At 42.5% G+C, this 12,093-nt stretch overlaps 1 protein-coding gene across 2 annotated transcripts; it reads left to right on the forward strand.

Annotated features, from left to right (window-relative positions):
• The first annotated feature begins 518 nt into the window (after nt 1–518).
• arxa (aristaless related homeobox a) lies at nt 519–11,877 on the forward strand. Of its 2 annotated transcripts, none has more exons than XM_072585033.1 (5): nt 519–1,082; nt 2,519–3,077; nt 4,022–4,067; nt 5,583–5,914; nt 7,018–9,876. In XM_072585033.1, exons 1-5 carry the CDS (start codon nt 806–808, stop codon nt 7,028–7,030), a joined length of 1,227 nt encoding a protein of 408 aa, XP_072441134.1. In that variant the 5' UTR covers nt 519–805; the 3' UTR covers nt 7,031–9,876. The 2 variants fall into 2 exon arrangements, with proteins under 2 accessions (XP_072441134.1, XP_072441133.1); XM_072585032.1 differs by lacking the exon at nt 7,018–9,876 and adding an exon at nt 9,901–11,877 and having other exon boundaries at nt 523–1,082.
• Nucleotides 11,878–12,093: the final 216 nt, after the last annotated feature.

Genomic DNA, 12,093 nt, shown 5'->3' on the forward strand with positions numbered 1-12,093 from the left:
TTTAATTTGTTGGCTGAACAGGGGGCAGTTACGAAGTCCTGTTGCGGATTGTTGAACGAGCTGGGTTTACAGGTTCTCGGAATCACAGACTGAAATTCCTTAGACTTTCAAAAGTGTTACAATGAAAACACCTGAGGCATTCTGACAACCGCGAAAGAGAGAGAGAGAACGATCGCTTTATACAGCGGGATACAATGCCTGAACAGTGGATTAATATTGACCTAAATTTCAGTGCATTGGGTCACACCAAGTGACTGGCCGAGCAGGATGAGGAGGTTACTTCGTTCAAGGTTAGGTCCAGAAATACAGCATTTTCCAATTGAAATTCATCATCTTGATATAATTTTGCAAATGGATATAAAAGCAGACTCTGCCTTTAAGTTGTAATTCATACATTCATAAAGTGTCACTCGATGAAAAATGTTCTGACCGACATCTTAATTAATGTTTCCTGAAGATTCATTCAGAACGATCGGATTTAAACAAACACGCTACAACTTCCCAGATCGAAGAAAAGTAGATAACTTTTTAAGTGACATTACGAGCGGGACCTACGAGTGACTACACCCACCGTCTGTTGGGCTAAATCAGTTTCAAGGCCTAAAAGTTGCAACTCCAGCCAGAGGAACCGAGCGCTCTCACCGGGTTCGTTCCCTGAAAGTCCACGCCGCGTTTTCCCGTTCGCCTAAACTTCCTGTTGGTGGAATGTAAAAAGAGAGGCACCCCAGGTCTCGGAGAGCCAATCACAGGGGTTTCAGCACGTGTGTTCGAGAATCGAGAGCAAAGCAATTACAGCCCAATACAAATGTCATTAGTGCCTCGATCAGAGCGAGAGCGATTGCCGTACAAGTGGGGGAATCGTAGCCTCCGGCAAACCAGAACTCAGGCTCCAACCATGACAACTCAATACAAGGAGGAGATTTGCGATAGATCCGAGTGCAAAAGTAAATCTCCAACTTTGCTCTCCTCTTACTGCATCGACAGTATTCTGGGCAGAAGGAGCCCATGTAAAATTAGATGTATTGGAGCTCAAGCGTTGCCGCTTCTCACAGCCAGGAATGAACCGAACCCAGCCAGTGAAGGTAAGGTTTGGTTTTAACTGGGGACAGGGTGGAAAACTTGACTGGATCACAGGTCCAACTGCACTTCGAAGCCAGAAAAAGAATCGAATTTCGTGCTCTTCTAAGGGTTAGATGTGTTGACATTACAAGTCCAATTTACAAAGAGCATCGGCACCTCGTTTGCAAATATACTCAGTATTGTTTGAAGCGTGTATACTGTTTAAATAGGTCTTAAAGCACTTGGAGCATTTCGCAACAGTGGACATCATTTCTGGTTCAGACTAGGCACACCGAACTCTGGCTGGAAATGTTCTAGAAAATATTATCGATTCCTGCAGTTTTATTTGATTTTATGTTTTTCTTTAGGGGGGGAGCTTTGTTTACAAAGATCGAAGCGGCTTCATAGAAATGGCGTGTTTGCAATTGGTTACTTTCCAAACATGTTGCCGATGAACACAGCAATATCAAATTACACCTTTCGCGTTAACTACTCTCGGAAAGGGAAATCCCTGTTCTCACTTTACTGCTCTCGATATTGTAACTCGTGCATATTTTGAATATCAATGAAGAAGAACCTATTCAAAACATGTAGGAAACACTTAGGATTGTAAAAAAAAAGTTTACATTCGATTAATCTAGTTAAACCATGGGCTTTTTCAGTAGCATTTGGAGAAGGAAAGTAGATTAAAGTTGAAAAGTGAAAATGATGGAAGGCGATGATATTTTAATCCCTTCTGAATCCATGGTAAAACTAAAGGACATCAAAATAACTTTTTTGCACATGGAGCATATTAGCTGTCAACAAGAGCGAGTGATTTTAAATCTCCACACATTAGTGGCAATCGCTGCTCTTTATTTTGCTCCTGACGTTGACATTCAAACATATTTCGGCTCGGCGGAGTTTGCCTGAGTGTAACTGTCGTCAGGCTTTGTTGAATTGAATTGAATTAGCTTTATTGTCAAGTGTACGTAAATGAGTGCAGTGAAAAGTGTGTAAATTTTCATTACCGCCCGATCCAAGAGTTCCTTCCAAACAGCTCTATCCTAAAATGTACCGACCTTTTTCTTTGAAAATTGATTGCTTCGGGAATATCCTTGTTCAGAGAACAGATTTGTCGAAAGAAGACTTTATTGGAACGCTCAGCCGGATCCTCTCGGCTCCTGCCCTGATGATACACGCTCTCTAGGGGAATAGAAAGTCTGTGTCGGCAGGCGGGGAGGATGGATAGTTTTATTATTTTTATATATTAACTTTTCGCTGTCTCCAGCGTTTAAACTTCATGAAATGAAACACTAGCTTGGTCCTTGTCAGCCGCATATATCAGGCAGTGACAATGGGCTCCAGCACTGAGTGTACGGTTAGCACCTGTCAAATATTGGCTTCCACCAACTTATTAGTAAGTATCCGAAAACGTCACTAAATGATTGATTATATGTTCTCGTGTTTTTACACATAGGATCACCCAAGGAAAACGTATCTTTTGACTCTGAGCTCCATCTCCCCCCGAAATTCCGAAGACTGTACGGGCTGGGAGGTAAAATCTTTGACGCTCGGGGATTTAACGAGATTGCTAACGAGAAACTGGAGAGAGACAGATCCTCCGAACCGTTCCGAAACACCGATCTGAAAATCAGCCAGGCCCCGCAAGTCAGCATCAGCCGCAGTAAATCCTACAAAGAAAACTTCAGCCTGGGCAAAACGCAAGGGGACAGCACGCAGAGCCTGGCCCCTGCTCCAGAACTCAGCTCGCTGGAACCTGCTGACAAGTCGTTCGAAGGAGATGCGAAAGAGGACGCGGTTGAAGACGACTTGAGCCCCAAACTTGTGGAGGAGGCTCAGACAGACGTGGATGTGAAGGATGGGGAGGACAGTCTGTGTCTGTCAGCCGGTAGTGACTCTGAAGAAGGTATGTTAAAAAGGAAACAGCGGCGATATCGGACTACATTCACCAGCTACCAGCTTGAAGAACTAGAGAGAGCTTTTCAGAAAACACACTACCCTGACGTCTTCACCAGGTATGTACAGACAGTATTTTTTTTGTAAAAAAAACCTCTTACAGAACTTAGAAAAGCCAGATCCCAGACTGAAAGCGTCACTGATACACCCTGCAGTCTGTCATTGTTTCTAACTTGATTTCCAATCGCTCCTCTGTTGTTTACTGTCACACGTTGGAGAGATGGTCGATTGATCTATCGGAGACTGATCATTTCTTCAGCTCTCCACTGGCCAGTGTCCCGTCTACCAAAGCAATGGCCTCCAGATTAACACAGCACTCCCCTCCCGACAGCCCCCTTTTAGATCGACTACCGCTTTTTCTGCATCCTGTAGATTTCGAAACCTTGGCCCGTCTACCTTCCGAATCTGAAGCAAGTGCGTGAAATTCTAAACTCTCAAAATCCGTATGCACATTAGAAACCTTTCTCGTTCAGCCCACTGACTGAAAGTGAAGGGATGCCCATAGAATTGTCTACAAAGCAACGGGACACGATACAAGTGGAACATTGTCAGAAATGAAAACAAAAAAAAGCTAAACTTTTATTTAATCAGGTGTGTCATGGTCGGAAGAGAAGCAAAACACTTATTAGCATATGCAATCGTCCTGGTTACTTCTAATGAATTTACAACGCTCTTCAGAATTAAAATTAGTTTCCGTTTAGTATTAGAAAGGGCGATTTCCTATCTCACATAATGGTTATATTCTAGTGGTTGTGACAGTGCCTACATTTCTGACAATGTCGGAGATGAGCCGCTTGACTTGCTCGATGTTTGCATACTTCGCCTGGCCTATTTTATGGCCCATATAAACAGGAAAGAGTGGAGAGCGTCCGTAAATAGCTGCTTGCTCATGTCTGATCCTCATATAGAGCCTGAAACATTGTATTAGCTTTCCAAAACAAAACTACCGCGAACTGTGGGGGTGCTGAAAGTGTATTTTCATTTCTTTCTGTGTTTTATACAGGGAAGAGCTGGCGATGCGGCTAGATTTAACGGAAGCACGCGTGCAAGTAAGTTGCAGCGGACATGTGGATAGTTTCTGGGACAGTTCTATCAAAGGCTAGGTGTATTAGATGGTTTCACCTAAAGTTATCGGGGTTTTTTTTTCTATTTTAATTATTTATAATCCAGTTTTATTTTGGGTTTAAAAAAAATAATAATACTAAAGATAACCTCGGGCGTACAATCTCAAACTCTGGACTGTGTCAGATACAATGTACTGGTCTGTGTCAGATTTTCTGCAGATGTCACTGCGCAAATATGAATATTGAAAATACCTTTTCGTCACGGCAACCGAAGACTTTAAAACAGCAAGAAAGGATTGAGCTTCCTTTGCTTTTAGTGAATGTAATATCACGGTGCAAAGTGAAGGGCTGCATAAGTTGATAGGGCCCATTGCACTACAATTTCTCTCCAAGCTTCATAAACAAAGCGACGATAAGCGTTATGATTGGCGCCTTATTGCGAACTCGGGGAACATAAAACATATGTTGGGAGGTAAAGGCCGAGTAAATCACTTTACAGTTACAATCAAGCGCTGATAAGACCTAATAAATTCCATATGGCTCATTTAATACACAACAGCTTCTTGCATTAAAGGGGCTAATGATGAGATTCTCCCTGGTTCTGTTGACACATTGTTCTATTGTCAAATACCCAACGTGACAAGCAGCCAGGAATGATTATTTTCCGCTCAGCTAGTCGTGGGAAAGTTAAATAACTTTTTTTTCTCTCTCTCTTTCTATACAAAAGCCGGTTTAGGCTCAATAAAATTGAGGAGAAAGTCTAGTAAAATTAATTGTAGCGCATTATTTTAATTTTTAATTCCTGTTTTTAAAAAATCTACTAGTTATTGTCAATTAATTAAGGTCAATTTGAAAGCGACGACACAAATTGAGAAGACACAATCGGTTTCCTTTTAATGCATCAACTCGATTAGGATTATAATCGCTATCTCAGTGCTGTATTTTACCTCCAAATATGCGAAGGTGTATTTATTTATTTTTCTAATCCGATATTATATCGCTTCATTATTTTTTTCATGATGTATTTGATATTTCTCGGGAAAAGTCAGGGATCTGTGTATAGTTAATATGGTTTGCCACCTGAATCCAAAGGGGGTGTTTTGTATGTGTAATATGAATATGTGCGGTAGGGCTTATGCCTCGCGCCATCCGATTTGGGCCATTTCTGTACAATTCTACTAATTCCTGAGCATTGGTAACTGGTGTCGAGACACATTTGTTTTACATTGCTCCGTGGAACTAATATGAAATTTAAATCGTCAAGTGTTAAGGACAGATATGTTTAAAGTTCATTGTTTCTTTATAATAATTGCTGTATTTCAATAGTACAATGATTGTGTCCATTAACAATTTAATGGTCATTTGCGTTGCTGGTTGAAATCCGAAAGTGAATTTATAATTGCAGGACACCTCTTTCCCCCTTTTGTACTTCATTTCTACATATTGTGAGACGGTTTCTCTCTCTCTTTTTGTAAAATAAGTTGAACTTTTTTTTTGCAGGTTTGGTTTCAGAACCGCAGAGCCAAGTGGCGAAAGCGAGAGAAAGCCGGAGCTCAGAGCCACCCAGGGGGTCTGCCCTTCGCTAGCCCGCTGGGAGCGGGACATCCGCTCGGACCTTACCTGGACAGCAGTCCCTTCGGACACCACCCGAGCCTGGAGTCAGCCTGGTCAGCTGCCGCCGCCGCAGCCGCCGCCGCAGCCGCCGCCTTCCCGGGGCTTCCACCTCCACCAGGCACCGCTGCTTTGCCCCCCAGCGGGGCACCGTTAGGCCTCGGCACCTTCCTGGGAGCAGCCATGTTCAGACATCCTTTCATCACCCCGCACTTCGGCAGGTAAGAGCTTCAGGCAGAGCCCCTCCCGCCCGCCCGCCCGCCTCCGAGAGCAGCAACATCACCAACAGGTCAAGATGCGCGAGAGAATCAGAATCAGTCATCAGGCACAATGAACAAGGGGGGGATTAAAGCAATTCGTTCAGAACCAGCAGCTAAAACCCGATTTTTTAAAAAGAACAAGCCTAACAGCCATTTGCAAAATAAGTTGATAATAAACTTTTAGAATAGCAGCAGCAATCTGGCTAACGTGAAAAGTCAGCAAGATAATGGAGTGAAAGTAAAACATATCACTCAGCGTTATGATTAATCTCCCATGAAATGTAATAACAAATCCAGCGATAGACGAATGGGGGAACTGATCTTCAAAAGCCATTGCCACGTAATCATACGCAGCAGCAACATGTCCATTTACCCTAACAGCACAGAGTACGATCTCCTCGTAACATGATAGTTAACAAGGATAGAAATATTTCAGAACAAAAATGTTCAAGCCATTGCGAGCTGTGTGTGTGTGTGTGTGTGTGTGTGAAGGGGAGAAATCAAACTCATTTTCAAACATCTGTAATTCAACAATAAAGCGTTTACAGTGCTTCCTGGTGAACTAAAGGACAAATGCTCCGGGGGAAAAAAGTGGCAGCAGTTAGTGCAGGCTCCACATGTACTTAGGCTGAGAGGGAAGCGCTGTCCACAGCTGCGAGTTCCAGAGAGAGACCCTGGTACCATCAATACAGTTTAACTCATTGTCCAGTATTTCTCCAGGGATTTCTCTAAAAGGAAAGCAAAGGAAAGAATAGACTGGGAGAGACTATATTTTAGCTCGAAACTACTTACTAATGATAGTGACAAAAATTTGAACAAAACAGTCGCCATCACTACGTTTATAAATTCTGACATTTCCAACAATATTTCATTTCTCACAGACTAGTTGTAAAGTATTCTAATATAGTTAGTTTCTTCACTAACTGCCAGTGCACGGCAGTGTTGATTTCTTAGGTTGGTCACCTATCTTAGCGCTGTATTTTGATTTTGAGAGAGCTGTTCACTTGTATCAGATTAAACAAAAACGAATAAATCTGGAATGTTTATTCCTTATTCATTTCCAGAAAGTGGAACTGAAAGTAGCAACAGGGTAACGATGGACTGACGAGAGGTAAAAGGAAAACCAAGGCGAACACAGGAACTCGTTCACTCCAACTGTGTATCTTTTACCTTTCAAGGTTTACAATTTGGCCGCTTACCCCGATATGAAAATTATTTGACAAGGCCATCTGAAATCTGCACGCTATGTACTTAACAAGTTATTCAGTCCGCAGCATTCGGAAACTCATACAAATCCGGACATAGGTCATGCAGGGCAAGGAGATAAAGCGATTCCGTATCAATACATCCCATTCCGTGATTCAAACTATAACGTGTTTGAAGCGTTTATTTTTACTAAGATTTGGGATCGTGTATAATCTATCCTGCACCTTCCTCCCTTGCATTATTGCGCAACACTGGCGATAGAAAACCCTTGCTATGGTTAGAAGCTTCCAAGCCAAAGAGGCTTTTTTCGAATATGGAGTGAGCATTCTCCACATTCGGAACCCACCTAGGCACAAATGCTTTCAGAGAATCAGAAAACCCCTACAGTGTGGAAGCAGGCCATTCGGCCCATCGACTCCACACCAACCCTTCGAAAAGCAACCCACCTAAACCCCCTACTCTATCCTTGTAATCCTGCATTTCCCATGGCTGATCCACCTCGTCTGTACATCCCTGGACATGATGCGCAATTTAGCATTGCCAATCCACCTAACCTGCACATCTCTGGACTTTATGACAGGTGTTTTCAGTAACCCCAATGAGCATAGACCTAAATCTATAGGATTTAATAATATTCCAGGGGAAGTAATCTCAATCCATGCTGACATTAATGAGAGGCTGGTCTTTTTGAACATTGTAAATTAACATTAATAATGGACAATAGTGGATCCGATTGGCCTGAGTACTAGATTACAAAACTAGCACAGAGGAGTGACTGGATTCCAATTTCCCCTCTCCAGACGTGCGGTTTCGGTGCCAATACAACTTCAATGGGATTCTGTCAATTCCTGTCCATCCCCTATTCAGAGAGTTGGCTAAACAGTTGGGTTAAACTTCTATTAGTTGGACAGCAGCAACTGTACGGTGAGCAACACAACTCATCAGAAAGTAGGTGAGTTGATCCGTATAATTTTTACTGACTGTACCATGCAGACATACCATACATCACGGCCTTTTCCATTTGAGAGTCACGGAGCTGCAGCACCAACAAAGTTGACATCAAAACACGGACACGTACATGTGCTAATATACCTGCTGGATAGCCTCACGGTTCCCCATTACCCATGTAAGGTAGGAGGTGCCATGGTAGGGGAACCTGTGCTCTGCCCAATCTTTCGCTAATTTAACCATTCAAGTCCAGTGTGTACACTAATTGTGGAAAATTAAAATGATCACAAATTCTAAGTAAGGCGATGGCGACGGCTAATCTACCGTGTCCTATCACCAAAGCAATTTAGCAAATTGTCGATGTCATTCTTGATTTTATGAGGTCAGAAGTCACACAACACCAGGTTATCGTCCATCTGACTAAGGAGCGACGCTCTGAAGGCTTGGGATTTCAAAGAAACCTTTTGGACTATAACCTGGTGTCGTATGACTTCTGACCTTGTCCACGTCAGTCCAACACTGGCACCTACACATCTTGATGTTATTAATAAACCCTTGTATATTATTCATTCTTAAAGTAATGTGTTCGGTTTTCATAAAATATTCAGATAAGGAAATATAAAGTATTAATTATTTCAGTCAAGGTGCAAAAGTTTTGGCTGTGGGAATTGAAAGTTGCCCCTTTTTTGTAACAACTATCACCCGAGAAGGAAAACTGAAAGATGCCCTTTCAAGGGGAAGGGACATGAAAGTTGTCATTGCCACTCCCAAAAAGGGGAAATCAATGGTTACGCAGGCAAAATATGCCCTGATTTCAGTGTGTGTTGCTGCCCTTGTAAAGTTTCTGTTTGAGATTATGCTTGCTGTTACCTAAGCTGTGAAGTAACCTAACAGCAACTTAGAATCAGCAAAGAAGCAATAGCGTTGTATCACAAAGTTGTGGTACACCAGCTAGCTCAATAATATGAACAGGTACAGCATTTCCAAACCCCTTTTGCTGAAAGATGGCTTCAGTGCCTGGGCCAACATACAATAGGGTCAAATGCACAAAACTGAATGTGAATGATCGAGGACGGGCATTCTTGGAAGAGAAGCCGCAATGAATTAAACGCTAACACGAAAGCAAAATATTGCGGGTGCTGGAAGACTGAAATAAAAGGAGAGAGAGAAGGAGGGAATGTGGGATATCCCCATCAAGTCTGGGAGCAGCTGTAGAGTTACCGTTTCAGGTTTGACCTTCCGGAGTATTGTCCTTTGCAGCAGCAAGAGAACGTGCAGAATTCTGCCGGTGATGCCAGACTCCTAATAATGACATCCTAGCTGAACTTTTTTCTTTGATCATGTTTGCTGTGACTATGACGGATTATCAGTGTTTACTTCCTGAGTTAGATTACACGAAAGCGTAGTTGTCCAAGTGGTTTCACCGTGCAGTTGTGATCCATTCACGTCCCCACAATATTACCGCTAATAATGGGGTTCAACTCCATTACACGCCGAGCTTACACATTGACAAAACAGACAACTTCCCGCGGTACACTGATTATTTTAAGACGAGTTCTTATATTGGGTAGGCTTCCTCTTACATGAACACTAATTAGATAGTCCGACCTGTAATGTGGAAGTCTGATATAATGTGAGTGCGGTGTGACTTGACCCATTGTGTAGACTAATATTCCCCAACCACACCCCGATCAATGAAGCCTTTATATTCATTGGTATCCCACCCGTCATCAAATTATTTGATGCTAAACTCTTTCCCGTATTATAATGTCGAAAATCCTTGTCTGTTGCAGGCTCTTCTCGACAGTAGCTCCGCTGACAGGCGCCTCTGGGCCTGCCCTGCTGAGACAGTCGGCCCCGGGGGTAGAAGGGGGAGTGCAGGCCGGCGCCCTCTCAGACCCCGCGGTAGCAGCAGCAGACAGACGAGCGTCCAGTATCGCAGCACTCAGACTCAAAGCCAAGGAACATGCAGCCCAACTCACACAACTCAACATCCTTCCCGCACCCTCCACTGGCAAGGAAGTATGCTGAGTACACAGCAAAGGGGCTTCACACACGCTGCTGATCAAGACCAAATTCAGAAAGAGGACCAGTTACACCGCGTGGATTGGGTTCTCAGACTGTGCATGCCCCATAGAGCCAGTATCCCTTTCATCACATCAACAAGCCACACCTAATAAATAAAACAACCAAGACAAAAAGAAAGATAGAACATCAATTACATTGTTTACATATAAGATTTGCGATGCTCTTACCATTTTTATTTCTCTGAAAGGGGAAGATAGCAATAGGAGCGCCTGGTTAAGAATACACTTGAGAGAAACTTTCTTTAATACACTGGTGTTTGATCTAATCAGGGTAGTTTTCAAATTAAGAGAGAGATGAAGTGTATTCAAAACTCACGGGTAGTTTCCTAATTCCTGGTGGCCCGATTTAAGGGATACTGTTTCTGAATGAATTGAGGTTGACTTTCTGCGACGGACCGGTTGTGTAGCACACACGGGCATACATTCATTGGTTACGTCTGGAATTTTACATCTATATATGTATGTACATCAGTGTAGCCAACCAGCGGTTCGCTACTAAACCAAAGGGACAGAATACTGCCAATCCGAGTGGACTGCTTATTTCACTAAACTGTGATTGATTTCTGTACATGATGGTCGTTCTTCAAAATTTCCAAGGAAAATAATTGTACATTTTTTTTTAAAAATTGAAAATTTGCACTCAGCGTGTTGTGAAAGTTTATTCTCTAGAATTACCAGACAGTTCTTAAACAGTGTTGTGGATGTATTAGGTTCGTAGAATAATTATTTATGGACAAACATTTTATTTAACTTATTAACCATAGAGGTTTCGAAAACCTTATAAAAACAACTTGGTATATTACGTGTACTGTTGTAACTTCTTGATATGGGCTAGAAGAGTGGCTACACTCGAAAATAAAATGTTACGCTTAACAAGCTAACTGGAGAAAGCGCTTATTCAAAATCCCGATTATTTATACTGCTGAGCATTTATCCACTGCAGACAAACTCGCGATCCACCAGTACAGAACATTCGACTCAAATTCATAACTAAAAATAACTGTTTTTCAGGTGACAGTTGTGTTTCTGCCTAATATAGGCGCAGACAGCTGATAGTTTCTTTCGAGCAGCCCGTTGTCCTATATAGGCTTGAACCCTGGCAGGTTTCTGTCTGACGGGATGGTGATATTCAGGCTGCACATCAGGAAGGCGTTTTTCAGCCAGCCATTCCGTTTCAGGATAGTTCCATTCATTCACAAATCACGCTTGCACATGGGTATGTGCTGGCTGATTTCTAAGTGTGATAGCTCATAAGCACAACATTGCGAAGCAATTAAAACATCCATCTCGTTAATTTCGAGAGGGAGAACCACGCTATAATAACACAGCACAGCATTCAGATGGACCACAATGTTTTTTGAACCCGGAATCCAATTTATTAATGAAACAATGAAGAGTACTAACATTTTCTGCACTACTACATGTAATCCGTACACGTGGTTAGGATTACTTAAGCATTTAGCGCATTCTTCCAACCATGTTGTTTTAACGAACATTGGCCGAAGTTGCTACTACCATTCACTGTCTTACATCGCTGACACTACCAATAAGAATGGTTTATGAATTTTGCTCAGCGGGATGGTGTAACTGAAAAGGAATTGGGTTTATGTTTCATTTTCAATATCTGTATACATCCTTGCTGGACTATGTTAACTATAATTTGGAAAATATAACAGCGAGCTCCCCCACCCCCACCCACCCCTTCCTCCCCCCACCACCCTACAGGCTATAAAATGCTGCCAACAAGTATTTGCTTGGATCTCTTCAGTTTATGTGCAAATAAGCCTCCCAGGTTACTAAACCTTGGTGTTTAACGAGTTCGCCAAGACGTGCTTTGGTGACCGCCATCCAGGTTAGTTGAGTCTCGGCGCTGACTTATCCAATTGATAGCCAAAGCGG

This window comes from Chiloscyllium punctatum, chromosome 15 (genome assembly GCF_047496795.1).
Source record: "Chiloscyllium punctatum isolate Juve2018m chromosome 15, sChiPun1.3, whole genome shotgun sequence".
NCBI lineage: Eukaryota > Metazoa > Chordata > Chondrichthyes > Orectolobiformes > Hemiscylliidae > Chiloscyllium > Chiloscyllium punctatum.

What these genes read in the sequence shown, in the direction of transcription:
- arxa (XM_072585032.1), top strand. Translation starts at nt 806, where the DNA reads ATGTCATTAGTGCCTCGATCAGAGCGAGAGCGATTGCCGTACAAGTGG. An exon ending in TAACGGAAGCACGCGTGCAA is followed by an intron (nt 4,068 to 5,582) that starts GTAAGTTGCAGC and finishes TTTTTTTTGCAG; the next exon opens with GTTTGGTTTCAGAACCGCAG. An exon ending in ATCACCCCGCACTTCGGCAG is followed by an intron (nt 5,915 to 9,900) that starts GTAAGAGCTTCA and finishes TGTCTGTTGCAG; the next exon opens with GCTCTTCTCGACAGTAGCTC.